Below are 19,331 nucleotides of genomic sequence, written 5' to 3'. Positions count from 1 at the left end.
AGGCATATCATCATGAAAGTTTAAAATGACAGGAAGGTACATCATCATGCAATTTTCAAACAACGGGGACAAAGAAAAGATCCCACAGCAGGTAAGAATCAGAATGGCTTCAGACTTCTCCATAGCAACTCAAGAAGCTAAAATACAAAGGAGAAATGCCTTCAAAATTCTAAAAGAAATTTCCAACTAGCATCTCAAAACATTTACCTCTCATATAACCTTCTCAGAAAGATGCATTTAATTGAAATGAAGTGAAATGAGAAAGGAGAAGACAGGAGATTAAGAAATCTGAGGATGTAAAACAAGAGCCAGTCCAGAGTATCTAATGGATGAGAATGCCTTAAGAAGAAATTCACATAACTGTGGCAGATTTTGGGTCTAAATTTGTAATACGAACAGAAAATACAAATATGTGAAAAAAGCAAAAAGAAAACAAACACAAGATAATGATAACACCAGGGAAACAAACTTGTTCAGGAAAGGAATGGTAATGCTAGGATACTATAGAGATCAGTTGCAAACCGAGTTTACATAATGAAAAATATCATATAACAAGTACTGTTATATATCAGATACAGATTTAAATGCTTTATATCCATTATGCCCTCACAACCACCTGAGGAGGTAAGTTCTATTGTTCTCATTTTACAGATAAGGAAATTGAGGCACAGGTCAAATAACTTGTTCAAAGATAAAGCTAGTAATGGATAGGGCTGGGATGGTAACCCAGGCAGCCTAGTTCTAGATGCTGTGTTCTTTATATACTATTGCTTGTTTCTAACTTTACCTAAATAATGCAAATATTGAATAACTGGCTGTGGGGAAACTAGAAGTTCCTATGGCCAGGGTCCTCACCTGACCTTGAATGACCTGATGATGAAATCAACCTGCTAGGCTACTGCTTCCATACCCATAGGCAATGAGCTATTACTGACTGAGTCACTATATAGAGAGCTCTGCCCAGTGCTCTGGGTGGAGACAGAGACAAGGAGGATTACAGACCTGCAGCCTGTTGGGTGCAGATGTGATTCTAGTGCTTAACCTACCACCGTGAGAATAAAGCTGGATATAAACCCTTTTACCCCAAGAACATTCTGTTGTCATTTCTCAGTCTCACCAAATCCAGAGTGAACTTGCCTGGGGCTGAAACCCTCAGGCAAGACACTGATCCAACCCAAATTACACTATAATGACTCGGAGGCTATAGGGATGGTGAAATATGTATATGTACAGTGACATTGGGTAACTACTATTAATCATCTCTAGTAGAAGGATATCAACTGATGATATCCATCTGAAAAATTAAAAAATAGCAATATAAGCATGTTATTTAGATATGGAAATAAAAAAGGATTCTGATAAAAATTTGAGAGTAGTTGTCTCTAAAGTGTTAGAAATAGGATGGGGAGGGTGGGGAACTGTTTCATAATAAGCCTTAGAAGATTGCTTGTACTTATTTATAAATTTATAAAAAATACAGCTTTGGTAAAATAAAAACTAAATTAAAAGATCAGAATAGAAAATAGGTAAGTAGGTGGCTTGACAAAACTTATTTTCAAAAAATCCCACCTTAGTGGGTTAAACTTTATACTTCCCAAATTAAAACCCTTCAATCAAATGAGTATTTTTTAATGCAAAATATGAAAAGAAGCCTTGCCTGGGGAACACTTCTTGACAATAAAGTTCCTCAGTAATTTTTCCCCCTTCTCCTCCACCCTAAAAGCAGTAGACAGCTTCAGATTTTACCAGTTGACAAGAACTGTACAACAAGTATGTGGTATATTTTTTCATTTTAATATTATCAAATATTCAGTAAAAAATTAGGTCACTTTCAAAGTCAACAGGGTTTTAGAGGGCCATTTCTAGGCCTTTAAAAGGGTAATCTCCCACAGTTTCCCTCTTCTTTGTTCTTGCTCACAGTAAATTTCGGACCAAATGCTGGTTTTGATTTTTAAGTGCTGTCAGCCAATCTTTTCATTGCCACTTTCTCCAACATTCTTAGAATGAGAACATGGTTTCCTAGAAAAGCAACAGCAATTACATGCAACTCAGAAGTAGTCATGAGGTGGTATAAGCCTGAAAAAATTTGCAAAACCTAATTCTTCAGTAAGTTTACATTTCACTTACTGCAAGGCTGAAAGACTTTAAGTAGGCCATCTCAGTCACACTATACAGGAAATTATATCCTAGGAAAGCTCTGTTTTAAAAATAGGCAAAGGAAGAAAGGACTGTTGCCAAAATACACAGCACTTTCCATTTGTTTGGATTTGAGCACCACATCTGTTTTATCAGGTGCAATCTATTATTTGCAGGCTTAAGGAGAATGGTGGTAGTTAGGGTGGGAAGAAGTAAATTAATCAAAATGTTTCCCTTCTGAAAACTATTTTGAAGTAGGTATCAGTGGAATTTAGGTAATAATCAAATACTACAAAGAAACTGGGCTTTGGATAAGTCAGAACTGGACAGTATACACTTCAACCCAGCAGAATCAAAGCTGAGAAACTAGATCAACCAACTTAAGAATGTATACACTCTTCATTCACTCATTAGATAAAAGACGTTGAAGAACACCTACTACATACCACATACTATTCCAGATACAGGAATGTAACAATTAATAAATTAACAAAACTCCACAGCTTACTCTGGTGGGGAAGAGAAACACATATACAAATTAAGTATTATCAGGTAGTATAAAATGCTATTAAAAATATAACAGGGAAATTTGAAGAAGTTTAATTTTACTAAGAAAATACCAGAGGCAAAAGAGCAAATTTGGATGGGATCACTATACAGGAAAACTTCATGAAAACAGAGTTCTGACAAAATTGTTATAATCAGAGGTTAAACTGGATGATGATGTTTAGGTCATCCTAAAATGAGACTCAGCAAGAAAATCATCAAAAATGTTGTCACTAGTAAATTTAGCATGAAAATACCTAAAAAACTGCTAAGACTTTACATGACTTTGAAAAACTTCTAATTTCATCTTCAGCCATTTTGATCAGTTGATTTAGATGCTTATAGGTCCTGCTCTAGTACTGGCTAAGCTGCCTCACTGTCCTTCCTGGGGGATATCTTCTGAATCATTATGTAACTGTAGTCCTTGAAGGTCTACCTTGAATTAATGGGAAGCATATTCACTAGCTGTTTGTGAAAGCTGTTTCAACTTTTTCATGAAGCTACGATTTCTTATCTCCTTTTCTAAAAGTAGCATGGTAGATGAGAAAGAAAAAGTATTAGGAGTAGAAAATATCCAATCTGGTATCATTCCTATCTTAATTATCCATGTGACCCTGAGGAAGTTAATTCACTTCTCTGAGACTGTAATATTGAAATATTTTCCCCACCTACTTTATAGTGTTGTAGTGAGGACCAGTGAGATATTGTGGTATGCAGAATAAGGTTCTCCTCCTCTAAAGATGTCCCTTTCCTAACTCCTGGAGTCTCTGAATATATTCGGTGACATGGTAAAGGAGAAACCAGGTTGCAGATGGAATTCAGGTTGCTAATCAGCTGACTTTGAGATGGGGAGGGAATCCTGGTTTACTCAGGTGGGCCCAATGTCATCACAGAGTCCTTATAAGAGGAAGAGGGAGGCAGACGGAGAACCAGAGAGACGATGGTGTGAGAATATCTCAGCTCAACATTTCTAGCTTTGAAGATGAAGGAATAGAGCTATATACTAAGGAATGGCGGCAGCCTGTAGAGACTAGGAGAGGTGAGGAAACAGATTTTCGCCTAGAGTCTCCAGAAGGAATGCAGCCCTTTGGATCCATCTCAGATTTCTGACTCTGGGATGGTAAGAGAATAAGTTTGTGTTGGTTTAAGTTAATAACTGTGTGGTAACTTGTTACTGCAGTGATTGGAAACAATAAAATATAAAGGTATTTCAAAATTGGTAGGAAATCACATAAATGTGAGATGTCAGTATTCTAATGTTATTTCAGCTTAGACTTTCTGTAGCAGCTTTGATGGTAGACAACATGGTCCCCAGGAGGTATTTAGAGTTCTACCATATTTCCTTATACAGGCAGATGTCCGGCCTTATTTCCTTGCCTGACTATTATTTTTAGCTCTCATGCTATTTGCGAAGTAGAGTTGATTACCATGTAATTACCAAACCAACTCCTGCTACCTGCCTTTCTACTTCCCTAACTTCTCTTCAATTACTCATTATTCTGATATTCCTAAAAGGCTGGTTAAGAAAACTTTTTTCAAAGTCACAGTACTACAGCAAAACTATATACATATATTTACTACTTTGTTAAGTTATTCTCTAAAAACAACCGTGCAAGGCATATGTGAAGAATATACCTAAATATGCACATATACATGGGTAAGTACATATATGTGTATCAATATATATCAAGTTTTATAGTTCTTATATCAATTTGAATAAGAATGTTAATGGATTCCCTTTCATAGGTTAAATTATCTTTAATTTATGAAGCAGAATTAAAATTTCAGGGTTAATTCCTAGTTTATATATAGTCCAGTAATAAAAACTGGAATGTCGTATTAAGGAAATAAAATACACAAACCTATGTTTTTAAGTCTTTAAAATTTAACATTAACAAAGTTAAATTAATGCATAGCAAGAAATGGACTAATATTTTTACAATGGTTCTTAGGCCAATCCCTAAATGACACCATCTTTTCTGCTCTTTTAGCACTAATCTACATAATGGCAGGCCTATTTTACTCTAATTTATTATACCTTTATATTTATTACTATATTTTAGGGGATGGTAGTTGTGTGTTCTCTTATAATATCTTCAGATAATTAGAGTTTCTCATCTAAACTTCATTTTCAATTTGTACTTAACTTTTTCCCCCCCAAAAATCATGAAGATCTGGGAGGGAAGACAGAATACCAGAAGCACAAACACTGGTATTATCAGTTACTGAATATCCTGGGCTTCCAATCTTTATAGGTGAAATGGGCCAAAGGTTGAGAAAGTTATCATCCTGTACTTGAACTGTAGCATTAATCAGATTCAGAAAAAAGATCTCGTATAATAAGTGTCATAACCATTTGAAATAAGGAGGAATGTATGGGCCAATACATTTATCAAGTCCTTGCCAACTCATGTTTTCATGATGTTTGGAAGTGAAAAACAACTCTTATTTTTATCTTCCAAAAGAGAATCCCAATTAAAATACTACACAGTTGGGCGAAGTGTTGTCTATGGACTAGTGAAAGTCTGTGAAGTGTTACTGTTTTGTTTAAACATAAAAATTGACAATTTCACATCTACTGAATCTGGTAATAAAGTTGGGGTTGTATTTACGTTTTTGGGTTTTTATTTCATTTTTCTACTGATAAGTTTTTTATTTTATGAGATTATTGGCGTATGATTTATTGCAATTAAAAACAAACCAACCCAAAATTGGTCCTTTACCACAGGTATATTGAGAAGTACTGTTAAAAGAAGAAAAAATGTTCAGTTTCTCAGAACAAACATGTTAGTACTATACAGCAATACTTGAAGAATTTTTTACAGTATATATTAAAACATATCATTTCAAGCCATTCATAAAGCTACTTTAAAGTGCTAGGACTTAATGTGGTTTCATCTCTTAAGACTATTTCTCCAATCCAAGATCCAATGGGTGTGTAGGTGTGTGTGTGCAAAATATATATAACATAAAAGGACAGAAAAATTTCAGAGCTCAACTAATTCCTTTACCTCTGCTAGATATAGTCCACCATTCTATCTGATGCATGTATTACACTTTAAAAGTTTTATGTAAAAGAGAACAAAATGACTGTAACAAGGCAGCAGAATGGCTGAGTTAAAGGTTTCAGAACCCACCACCCCTGGGGACAAAAAACCTGAACAAACAGAATAGAGAATCTTCATGTAATCTCTGATCACTTGAGTTGGATGATAAGCTTACCATCCAAGATCCCTACAAAGAACCATAGCTATATACCCAAAAGAAATGAAAACAGGTTCTCAAATCCTTGTACTTGAGTGTTCGTAACAGTACTATTATTTATAATAGCCAAAAGACAGAAACAAGCCAGAGATCCATTAGTGGATGAATGGAGGAACAAAATGTGTAAGTGTACAATGGAATATCATTTAGCTACCAAAAGGAATGAAATACTGATACATGCTACAATGTGGATGAATTTTAAACATTTTTCTAAGTGAAAGATGCCAGACATAAAAGGTCACATACTATAATTCCATTTATATGAAATATCCAGAATAGGTAAATCCATACAAACAGAATTGGCCGTTGCCAGGGCCTGAGAGAAGGGGAGCATGGGGAGTAACTGCTTAATGGGTATGTTGTTTATTTTGGAGTGATGAAAATATTTTGGAACTATATAGAAGTAGTATTTGCACAATATTCTGAATGTACTAAATGCCATTGAATTGTTCAGTACGCAATGGTTAATTATATGTACGTGAATATCACCTCAATTAAAAAAAAAGTTATTGATGTGCAGTATTCTCAGTGCTGGCTGCATAAGCCTGTTGATTAACTAAAAAGCTATGCTCTTGCTCTCTCTGAAAATTCACTCTTTCACAAATAGTATACTGTGCCAGGAAATACATGTGGGGAAGGCCATTTACTATTAAGCAGTATGAATAAAGTTGGGAATCAGGAAAATTACAGAAATGAGTGAAAAAATAAAAACAATTAATGGAAGTTAAAAAAAATGAGGAAGAGGAAACTGAAAGAGAAGAAACACTTAGGACTGAAGAGATCATTACTAACGGTCTGACTTGAGAAGAAAAAAAGACTGCCATTGTCAATAGTGATGAGGTATCTGCATATTTAAATCAATTAGAAAGTGACAAAACATGAAAGAAGGAAAAGGTTTAGGGCCAGAGAGAGAGATTCTCAGTATACCTATAAATATACAAGGCTAAAAAACAGATAATCCCCCATCCTCTCATACTGGAAAATACAGACTAAATAAGAGATCAATTACTCCATTTGGGAATCATTTATTTGTAATAGATTATTCATTGAGTATAGTTGATATACAATATTGGTTTCAGGTGTACAACATAGTGATTCAACAGTTATCCACATTATTAAATGCTCACTCCAAGTAGCTACTGTCAACACAGAAAGATATTACAATATTATTGACTATATTCTCTATGCTGTATTTTCATTCCCATGACTAGTTTATATCATAATTTTTTTGTGTGCCTCTCTATCCCCTTCACCTATTCCACTTCCCACCTCCTTCTCATTCCCCCATGGTGACTACCAGTCTCTTTATATCTAATCACAGACTTATTTAAATGCCAACTGACTGAACATTTTTCAAATTCCACTTTGGAATTCTATTCAGAATTAGTTATAAATGTGAAGTAACAAAATTAGTATTTTTTTATTACATTTAGCCCAAAATATTATGCCAGCTGTTTCTCAAATTAGTTTTTCTAGTCTTTAAAATTTGCAGTATTAATTAAAGTAGAATAAATAACTCATAAAATTATACTTACATATTCCTTTACGTTTTTTGTTTTCACAGCTTTGTATGAATAATATGCAGGGTAAAGCATTCCAAACACCAACCTAAAAATAAAAAGTATGAGAGAACTAATCAAACACAACAATACTTTTAACAACTCATGAAAATTTCACCTAATAGAAAAGTAGAAGGTACATGGAAAACACGATGGTATAAATAAATTTGTATGAATGCAAATGTGTGTATAAATGAATCCACTCAGAAAAGCAAAGTAAAAATACTTTTTTTAATAAAAAGATGATTTCAGTATTCTATCATACAGTTCAAGGGGAAAAAAGTTTTTTTAAAAATTGCAATTAAAAAACTTCTCACAAAAACTATTTTGTGGTTACTTGGACATTTAGAAAATGTAGAAAATTGCCAAAAAATTGTCTTTACCCTACCAGTCAGAGATAACCACAGGCAACATTTTATTGCATGCAAATCCTACTTTTTATCCATGTACAGTATACCTAAAACATAAACATAACATATATATACACACAAACTTGTGATAATGAAAAAGTGGTTCCTCATTATTTTGAGAAGGACTGGCTTCTAATTATGACAGTGCTGTGAAACCATACTTGATTATATTTATGATATGTGTTAAACTAACACTCCTTAGGTAGTTATAAAATAATGAAATCACTAACAGAACTTAATTGAATGCCATTTGTTAAGATTATTTCACCAAATCCTAGAACCAAGAGACACATACACACACACAAGAACACATATATAATGCAAGGACAGACAGAAATGATGTGGCACGGTATACATGGTTTCCAACTGTCATTTTCATGTAAAACATGGAATTTTTTGCCCTCAGATACTATTCTACAGTATTAGTGTCTTCACTATATTCCATACTGAGGTTCCCATGTTTATTTAAACAATATTCATAGGCTTTTGGTTAGTTTCCAGATTTTTGCTGTTGCACACAGCACTGTAACCAACATTTCTGTGAACGTTGATATTCACCTCCTGGTTCTGATGTTGCTTCAAAAAGTAACACATTTACCTATTACTAAAATACCCTCCAGAGAGGTAGTTCTACTTTCCATTCCTTGATGTTGGAAATCCTGGGTATTATCATTTAATAAAAAAAGTCTGCCAGCTAAATAGAAAACTAATAATCTCATAGATGTCTAATGTGCATTTTTGACATCCCATTTGTCTACTTCTTTTGGTGGTCTATTTTTGAAAGGAACACTTAAGAATAGTTTTAGCTTTACAGAAAAGTCCAGAAGATAGTATAGATAGTTCCTATATACCCTACATTTCCCCTATTATTATCTTGAATTAGTATGGTGTATTTGTTACAGTGCCAACAGTGATTAGATAAAGTCCATACTCCATTCACATTTCTTTTAACTTTTCCCTAGCAATCTCTTTCTGTCCCAGGATCCTATCCAGAGTAACACATTATATTTAGTTGTCTTGTCTCTTTAGCTCCTCTTGGTCACAACAATTTCTGATTTTCCTTGGGCAATAACCTTGACAGTTTTGAGAAGTACTGGTCAAGTATATATTGTAGGAGTCTCCTTCACTGGAATTTGTCTGATGTTCTGCTGATTAGACTTAAGTATGAGTTTTGGGAGGAAAACCACAGGGGTGAAGTACCATCGCCATATTATATCAAGGATATATAACATCAACATATACTGTACAGCTTATCACTGTTGATGTTAATCTTGGTCACCAGGCTGAAACAGTGTTAGATTTACCACTGTAAGATTATCCTCCCCACCACTGCTCTACACTGCACTCTTTGGAAGGAAGTCACTATGCACAGGCCACACTTGAGTAACGTTATGCTTCACACCTCCTTGAGGATGAAGTATCTACATAAGTTATTTGGAATTTTTCTGCATGGGAGATTTGTCTATTCACCCCATTTATTCAATGGCTTATTTACATCAATATGTTTTATTTTGCAGTTTGGGTTCTAATCCAATACTCTATTTTTGCTCAAAGCTTTGAACATTGGGAGGTCTTACAGTTAGCTCCTGTGTCCCTTTGACATGCCTCTGTAATTGTGAGACTTTTTGAGCAATTGGTTACTTTGGGGCACTACATGATATACTAGGCTCACTGTGTATACTACCTGTCTCATTCCTAGAATCATCCACTTCTCCAAGGAGCCTCAGTTCCTTTCACTGGAGGATGGCATTTAAGACCAAGATTTGAGTGCTAGGTATGCTCATTGTTACTGGAGTGTTATAGATTCTAGGCCCTTCTCTGTCTATTTTTTATGTCAACTAGTATTTTTCTAGGTTATTATTATTTTTAGATTATGTTTGAAGCCTGTTTAACACATTTTATGCTTGCTGGGCTTCCATAACAAAATACCAGACTGGATGGCTTAAACAACACATTTATTTTCTCATGGTTCTGGAGGCTATTAGTTCAAGATCAAGGTGCTGGCAGGTTTGGTTTCTTCTGAGGCCTCTATCCTTCAACTGCAGAAATCCCACTGTGAACTCATATGGCTATCCCGTGGTCTGAATGTGTGTCCCAATCTCTTGTTATAATAACACCAGTTGTATTGGACTTGGGTGCATACTAAAGACCCCATTTTAACTTAATTCCCTCTTTAAAGATCTTATCCCCAAATACAGTCACATTCTGAGGGGTAGTAGAAGTTAACACTTCAATGTATGAAATTGGCAGGGGAGGAGAATACAATTCAGCACATGTGTTTGTATATTTAAGAAATTTTATTTTAAATAAGTGTTTGCACTTATATTAAACTTTCTCACATTGAGAGCAAGTAAATATCTACGTCTCTTTATTTTTTAGTTCATTTATAGTTTAACTGCGGGGGGGGGCAGTAAATCTCTTTCTTATCCCTTGCAAAGCTGAACACTGGGTTTAGGCTGATGTCACTAGGTCAGGAGAATAGCAAGTCTCCTGCTGAGGATTTTATTTTCATCAATTGGAAGCCACATCATTACCAATCTCTGCCTTACCTAACAATATTATCCTGAGAATGTTAGTTCACTCGAAGCCAATCCCCAGACTCTGGATATGGAAAATTTTAGCTGTGCCACAGAATCTGGGGCTTTCCAATTTAACACAGGGGCCCCAACCCAAGGCACCGAGGCTATCCCGCTTAGTGATTTATAAGAAAGCAACTAACCTTAAGAACTGAGGTGTGAACAAGAGTACAACTCCCAAGTCTATTTTGTGTTCATCCTCACTGCTGACACAGGTACAATCCCACAGTTAGCCATCAGAGTTACAGTTTATATAATCAAGTTAGTAATTTCAATCTACATTGTATTTCACTTTAGAATTTGGAAGCAATCAACATATTATCTTTTATATTCCAATACAATTTAGTACCACTGGATTTAAATTCAGCATTAGATTCTTCATTTCTATCACTGGATGGATCTTTGACTTCTCCTTCCCTGGCTACAACATCCATCCAATCTGTAACCCAGTCCTGTTGGTTTTTCTTGCGGAGAATCCATGAATCCATCCTCATATTTTATTTTCAAACCTGTGGCCAATGATATATTTCGGCTTATGCCAACTCATCTGACTTACTGAATAGTTTCCTAGCGCATGCCTCTGACTCCTCTGTCCAATCAGTCCTCTTGATGCCACCTGCATCACCTTGCTTCAAGACTTCAATAGCTGGCCTCCTCACCGTCTTGCGCACAGCCCTTATGGGGGCTCATTAGAACATAATTTGAAAACCACTGCCTTATATATGACCCCTCTGTTCCAAGGTAGTTTCCTCAATATGCCTCTTGAATTTCTAGTTAATCCTGGAGTATATGCTATTGCCTGCAAAGCCTCCCTTCCTCCTTATCTTTCCTCTTCTTCCATATTTTTTCTGGCACCAAATTTACTTTTTTCTTCAAGATCCAACTTTCCTCCATAGAATTCTAGATTAGTTTTATTTTTAAAATTAGAATTTGTCAGGGTTAATCATTTTGCCTTAGCATATTCTATTTTAGATTCTTAGACATATTTTTTTAATGTATGTAATTGACTTCCAAAACAAGTTAATTTTCTTACACATAATAAAGACTTGGTGCCAGTTGATAATATGCATACAGGTGCTTTGCCTTTACTTTTTAACCTTTGTATTGAACAGAATCAGTCAAGTGAATAAATGCAATATCCCTAACACCTAACTCTTTATAAGAGAACAAGAATGTATTTCATTTGGAACATGGGTAAAATTAAATGTATTACTGAATACTGGGACATTTTTAAGGACCACAACTATTATAATTCTAATTTGTTACTGCTCCAATGTGAATATTACTGAGTAATTCATTACTAACATCTGTAATATTTTCTCATTTTCTTTTCTTGGTTTATTTTCTTTAATATTGGGTCCTACTTTAGATGTTTGCCACCTGGGAGGTCAGGCATGAAGCCAAAGCATGAACACAGTGGATAAAATCAAAGTTTATTTTAAAAAGCCACCTACAAGATAAACTGAGAGTATATAAAGGGAGTATTTGCTACAAATAAAATTCATGTACAAATTGAATATTATACAGAGCAGGAAGAAATAGTTACTCATTTCCTTAATCTTATTTCTGCCTGAAGAGGGAGAGCTCTGCCAAAACCCTCATGACACCCTTCCTTCCCACTAACTTCCTAGGTAAAGTTGCTTGTATGAACACTGGCTATGTTTAAAAAAATATGTACTGTTTAAAAAAAGAATTGAAATGTATAGGAATGTAATAGTGGAGATGATCGTTGTATCATTTTTCACATATAGAAAATACTTAAAAGTCGGCATCATTTCATAAAATCATTTATTCTGATTAACATCCTAAACACAGCTTACTATAAAATTTTTGGAAGATGTAAAAAGTATAAAAACAATACAAATCACTAGTAATTTCATTACTGAATGAAGCATCTTTCTTTTTTATTAATTGTTATTCCACAAATTTATATACAACTTTTATTAAAGTTTCACAAGCCTGATAATCATTCTCTGAAATGTTCAAAAACTCTTAAAAGGCATCAATAAACTTAAGAACAAAAATTAGTTAATTTACATTCAAACAAGTTACAAAGCACTAGTTAGTTCCAAGGATTTACATTTCTTTTATCTGTTTTTCTTATTGTCATTCTAATAATGTATTATGAAAAATGAAAATATACAGAAATAAAACAGTATTAATATAATAAATACCTTATACCTATCACCTAGTTTTAAGAATTTAACATTGATCCATTTTTAACATTTTGCTATTACCTTTTCCAGTTTTTTCTAAAATATCTTTTAAAAACATTTTAAAACATGATCAATTCATTTTCAAGACAGTATTTTAGAAATCCTATAACAATTAGAACACAATTTAAACATAATTGCATGTAGATTATTCTGCCTTTTCACTAAATGTTACATTAGGGCATTTTCTTATATTTTTATTATTCTTTAAGAATGTCATTTAACAACTACAAAGTATAATATTCCCTCATATGGATGAAAATCATTCAAATCATTACCTATTATGTCTACTATTTTTACAATATGAACAATCTTTCTGTGATTACTATTAACAATTATCAACATTTTGTACTAGCCAGGATGTTACACACTTTCCATATATTCATTTAATTTACATAAAAACATCAAGGTAGGTATTATTTTCATACCTATTTTACAGGCACAAAAACTGAGGTTTACAGAAGTTAAAAAAGCAATCCAGTGTCATATAGCTTGCAAGTTTATTGGCTGGATTAAAAGCTAGGCAAACTCCAAAATCCACACTTAAAATCACTGTTTATTTCCAATACCCTAGAAGTAGAATAACTAGGTCAAAGGATCTGAAATTTTGAGGTCTCTAATATATACTGCTAAACTGCTCTTTAGCAGAGTAACATCAGTTTATATCTTATAAGGAATGTATATGAAAACACCCTTTTAAGGGGCTGTTTCTAAAAACAGGATTAGAAAATTGGCCAGATTAAGTAGAGTCAGTAGGCATTTTTGAACAGATGAACTATGTTTCTAAGATAGTAAGATACAGATTAGAACAATCACAGGCAATGTATAAATCTTTTTTAAAAATCCCAAAATATTAGTTCATGATACTAACATTTAGTTTCCTAACTATTTTAATCTCCCCTAAAATTGTATTTAGATTGTAAATTTTTTGTAATATGAAAGAATTGTAGTTCATTAAAAGTAAATGTAACAAATAGTTTACTGCTGATAATAAGCTATGTAATGCTCATATGTAATATGACTATGCTCATATAGGAAGTACTTGGCCAGTTCTATTCCAGTTTTCAGAATCATGCTCCCAAACCAAAACAATGTAATTTTGGTGTTCTATTACATTAAGAGACAAGAAACAACTCAATGAGACTAGAGAGTAACTAAATAAGCATAGTAATATTAAATAAACAAAACAAACTACAGGATCAAAAAACAGAATGATAAAAGATTTTCCAGGCTGTTAGGATGTTAGTCACGATTAAAGTAGAGACAATACCTGAAGTCTTATCAAAGAGTATAAACCCCACTTGTCTGTAATCCAGTTTACACTGGAGACTGTCAGAGACCAGTGAAATTTACATAAGATAGTTTGGCATAAGGATGGCAAACATAGAGGTTTCTCTGCTGCTCCCCATTCTTGTGACCAAGACAGATTTCCAGTCATTCACTTATTCCCTTCTGCTGATCCTGGTCTCAGAACCCTTATCTAAATCTTTATCCTTTAGGTGGTATCACACAAATCTGAATCAAGGTTGACCACCAGATTATCTTCCTAAACTACTATACCTATCTCTTTTGGGGAAAAGTAACTTTTGCTGAGTTGCTATTTAATATTACATTCTTGTTTTTTTCTTGAAATATATTCTAAGAAACTGCCATATAAAACCCATTGCTATAAATACTAGAGGAGCAGTGTTAAGGTCAATATAACAATATTATATTAGTATCCCTATATATGAAATTTCATGTGTGAGATTTACTTTAGAATTCAATACAATGCAATTTCTAGCTTTGAGAAAATAATGCCCTTCCTTCTGTCTGATAAAAATTACATTATTCCTTTTCTTCCACTGATTGCAGGAAGCTCAGAGGCAAAATCTGTTGTTCAACTGTGTTAACTATGGTTGGCCTTAAAATTGGCATATTTATGTTTGTATTTATCAGATCTTGATTTTCTACTTTGCTACATTTTCTAGTTGTTATTTTGCTTCATGTTTTAACATATACTTTCAGCAAAATGTGTTCTTTTAAATGGGTTGAAAAACAACAGAGTATAAATAGTTAAAATGTAGTAGTCACTGCAATTAAGCACAAAATCAGCTCTAAGGTGTCAGAGAATCAAGAAAAACATTTTTAATTTACCTAGCATGTGACTGGGAACCACCTGTGGTTCCCTAACTTAGCCACACATCAAACCACCTGGAAAGCTGCTTCTTCAGTACTGTTCTTGTGGTTGCTGCTCATAAATTTAACATAGATAATTAATTTAAATAACAGAATAAGGGAGAAAATGCAAAGTAAGTTTTCTCCCATTTTGAAAGAATCTGTTTCCCCAAAGATAAGCATGAAAACAGTTTCTTGGGTATCCTATAGTAAAATAAATATATGACATATTAAAAACAAAATGGTAAATACTCAAGTTCATTATTTCCTAATTATTTTATTCCTAATCATTTCATATTTTACTATGGTCTTTAAGCTATTTACAGCTATTCTGTCTCCATAGTGGAAACCCTAAGTGTGTTGTGCTGCTCTTCCCAGCCCCACATTCAGTGACATCATGTTGGTAACTTGAGGAAGGCCATTATTGTAGGGAATACTTACGTCATGAAAATTAGCATTAATATGAATCAGTCCTCTTTCCCCCAGTTGTTAAGCATTACTAGCATACCACTGCCTGTATGAATTTTAGCTAAGAGAAAGTAAAATATGTTTTTATCAGAAAGACAGTGAAACACTATATGTAGAGGGAATTCAGAGAATTTAGTGAATCAAAAAGACAGACTATAATGGCAACCAAAAAATAAAGGGCTTCATGCAGGATAAAGAGAGGACAAAGGTTTTCTGCTCTTCATTATAGCTCATTTCAATTCTGTTTGAATATTAGGTCTTTAATATTAATACAAACTCTGGTGAATTTTCAAAATAGAATCAGAATCTTAAAAAATAAGGTATCCTAGAAATAGTCTAACTGGCAACAATAGTTTTCTGACCTTTTTCCAAAGCAGCAGTATTTTTTCTCGAGAGGGAATCTTTCCTCAATAAATAAGAGACAAATGCAATTAAGTTGCCCTTAGAGAACTTAATTTCATTGATTGTAGAATCCTGAGGAATCCTAAGCCCTTCAGCACTATTTGAAAAGGAACATCTATGAATAGTCCAGTTCCCCAAACCTGTCTATGTATAACAATCAATTGGGAATGAGAATCTTTGGAAGAGGGGTTCAAGAATTTCAATTTCCGAATTCTCCATCTTCAACAAACTAATGTGTGATATTATTATGTTTACTTTGGTTTTGGATTAAAACTGATTATAATTAAGCAATATGCTGTAAGTAAGGTAAGCTGGTTTCAGTCTAACTGGATTTTTCAAAGCAAATGAAATTTAATATAGATGATCTTGACTTTTGCCAAACTCTATCCTTACTTATCCTTAAATAAATGTAATAAATCATAAGGGAGAGAGAAGAGTTACATAAAGTAAACTAAACTGATAAAATTTAATTAATCTCTGAAAATAACAAATTTATCCTCGTTTAAGGCTAAATGTTTATAACCTGTGCAAGGTCCAGTGATCACTAATCTACCTGGATATATTCTTCCTACATGAGTCATCATGCCACTGTTTAAGCAGCCATCATGTAACAAAAGTTCATGGATGATCACTGCCAAAATAATACGTACTGCTGTTTTAGAAATTTCAAGGAAGACATCTGTTGCTAAGAATATCTCCTAGTAGAAAATTCTCATTTAGTAAAACAATAGTTAAGTGGCTACCAGGTAACTATAACCTTAAACAAAAATATGAAAATAACATACAGGAAGAAAAAGCTAGACCCATGAGAAAAACCCAAATCCTGAATTCTACAACAAATGATGCAAGTTTAAACCTGCCAAGGAGAGAACAGGGCAGTAAAAATTCCTTTGAAAGACTTTATACATATTTTAATTATAGTTATCAAGAGCTACGAAGCTTGGAATTTTATGCAGAGCTAAACTTCTAATTTTACTCCAGAACTTCTAATTTCTACTCCAGAAGGAAAGCTCAAGGTAAAACTAGGACAAAGAAATCAATCCACAGCAAATTGGACTTGTACTTCATCATCTTCTCACTCTCTACCCTAGCCACTTTCCCCACTCTTCCACACCACCGGATCCTACTATGTGTTAGACCCAAACCAAAGAAAAATGCTTAGAAAGAATGCCAAACTCAGCACAGAGTACAATGTAGAGCCAAAGGCTACAAACCCTTGAAGGACTCAGGTAACTTGGCATCCTGTGGGCAGAGGTCCACAGAATGGCCCACATAGCTAAAAGATGACGGTCCCTACAATCTAAAGCATTCCCCAGTTTACCAGCTGTAATTTTTCCACTCTGAGAGTCATTACAAATGAGAAACTCATTGGCAGGACAGGTATTATTGCTCTATTTCTACAAATGGTAAGTGTGTCAGAGATATGAAGGCTCTTACAAATTAAGTTCCCAGCAAACATCATGAACAAAGAACTTCAGTTTCAAGACCTAGGGTCTTTCCTCTATACCAAAAAAACCTTTGTATTTCATATGAATATAAACTCATAGCAAGTAGATTCCCAATACTGGTAGTTTAATGAAGCCAATATTCAGAAGGTATCTAAATAACCATAACCTGCCCATATACTGCTGTCATATACAAAGAGATATCTGAGGCCCATTTTTTGTGTATGAAATCTGTATAGAATAATATCCACTTAAATTAACACACCCTCTCCAATTCCTATCAAACTGGTCAGGTGGCTATCTTGGAGTTAAGAATTATCATATCATCTGACCAACCTGACTCCTGAGTAACTCTTAACTCAGAGGAATACTTTTCTTTATTTAGCCACTTAAGCACAGATTAGTTGAAACCCAAACTTAGCATTAGCCCCACAGACATTAAAGATAAAGAGAGTTCAGCTGTAATCTAAGGTTTTAAAAAAGGTTTTGGTGAAAAAGTTACATGCAAACTACTTTGAAAATGTTGAGAATTCCCCCTCTTAAGTGCATGCCTCTATAGAAATAAGAAAACGAGTAAGAAAGCCATAAACATGGATTCTATCCTGTTCTGTACACTTTATCTGGTTCATATGACCACGAAGTGAACTTCCCTGAACTGAATTTAGATCTAAAATTGCTGTGAAGTCCACCCATCGGACATTCATACCTACTGTGCAATCGAAGCTAGTCATTTGTATAGTCACCTCTCAAATGAGAGCAGCAATTCTTTTCTAGGCTCCACCCAATCTAAAATGAATTTAACATTCTGCTTTTAAACAATCTTTTTAAATCCTCTCCATTACACAAAAGTAGATATCACTGATGGCATACTGCAGCCAGGCACCATGCCCTCTGTAAGGAAGCTCGTCTTTAATTTTGATTAAAACTAAGTCTGTGATGATCTGGAAATCAAAACATTGTATTTTCATATATTTTAAACTACTTCATTTCATTTACTCAAATCTTTCTAATACCCCCAGTATTCTCCAACTGAGTAATTTTTTCTTACATACGCCACTCCCTACAGCTAGCATGATCTCCCTCTTTATATTGAGCTCCCCCTTTTTTCATAACCACTCTTCATGTTACTATTCTTTCAGTAACAGGATTGAAGGAAAGTTTCGTCTTATTTTGTACAGCAAACAAATAATAACAGAAATTAAATTACTAAAATAACCAGAACAGAACAATTAAACCTTGTAAGATCACTTTAACATATTCTCTATATCCTTTTGAGATAGTTAACTGATTAGAGAATGTCTCAGTATTTTCTTTGTACAAGAAAATCAGAGAGCTGGGAACTATATATTATCTTGGGCAACTCACCAACAGAAAAAAACAAAAAACAAATAAACATGTGTCATGAGAACTATACCACCACCTAATTTCTTACATCAGTATTCAGAGTATGTAGCCAGCATGCTGGCTGCCTGGCACTACCAAGCCCTCCGCCTCTTACAAAACATCACTCATTGTTTCAGTAAAGACAGTTCAGATGACCCTACTCTCATTCTTGAGAAATGGTACAGTCTCCACCAATTGTAACTGCTGTTTTTTGCTCCCTAAAACCTAAAAGTGATTAAACAAACTGCAGCTGATCTATTAATTGAAAAGAATGGGGTGTTAAAATTCCTCATCACGCAGGGACCATTTTATGTTAAGGAGACTAAAGAGAAATGACAAATGCAATAGGTGATCTTGATTGGATTCTGTGCCTTTTTTAAAAAAGAAAAATAATGCAGCTACTTAAGTATTAAGGCAACTTGGGCAATCTGATTATGAATTGTAATTTAGATGTTAATATTATTGTTATATTTTTTAGGTGACTAATGGCTACATAAAAGTATCCTTGACACAGTAATTAGGGCTGAAATGTCATGTCTTCAACTTTTAAGATTTAAAATTTTAGTTTCAGTATAGACTTACAGAAAAACTCTGATGATTATAGAGTTCCCATATCACACCCAGTTTCCCCTATGATTAAAATCTTACATTAGTATGGTACATTTGCACAATTAATGAACCATTAACAATACATTAGTATTCATTAAAGTCCATACTCTATTCAGTTTAGCTTACTTTCTACATATATTGATTCTAGGATACCATCTGGGAT

The 19,331-nt window shown here is 34.0% G+C and overlaps 1 protein-coding gene across 2 annotated transcripts in view; it reads right to left on the bottom strand.

Moving 5' to 3' along the window:
* REEP3 (receptor accessory protein 3) overlaps nucleotides 1–19,331 on the bottom strand; it is a 100,056-nt gene that overhangs the window by 43,949 nt on the left and 36,776 nt on the right. For both annotated transcript variants that reach the window (XM_036895103.2, XM_057505907.1), the window contains exon 2: nucleotides 7,482–7,554. In XM_036895103.2, the coding sequence (XP_036750998.2) occupies nucleotides 7,482–7,554 (73 nt within the window). The remainder of the gene's footprint in view (nucleotides 1–7,481; nucleotides 7,555–19,331) is intronic.

The sequence above is a fragment of the Manis pentadactyla genome, chromosome 8 (assembly GCF_030020395.1).
Source record: "Manis pentadactyla isolate mManPen7 chromosome 8, mManPen7.hap1, whole genome shotgun sequence".
Lineage (NCBI taxonomy): Eukaryota > Metazoa > Chordata > Mammalia > Pholidota > Manidae > Manis > Manis pentadactyla.
Note: the sequence above shows the minus strand (reverse complement) of the source record. Positions and strands in the feature narration are given on the sequence as shown.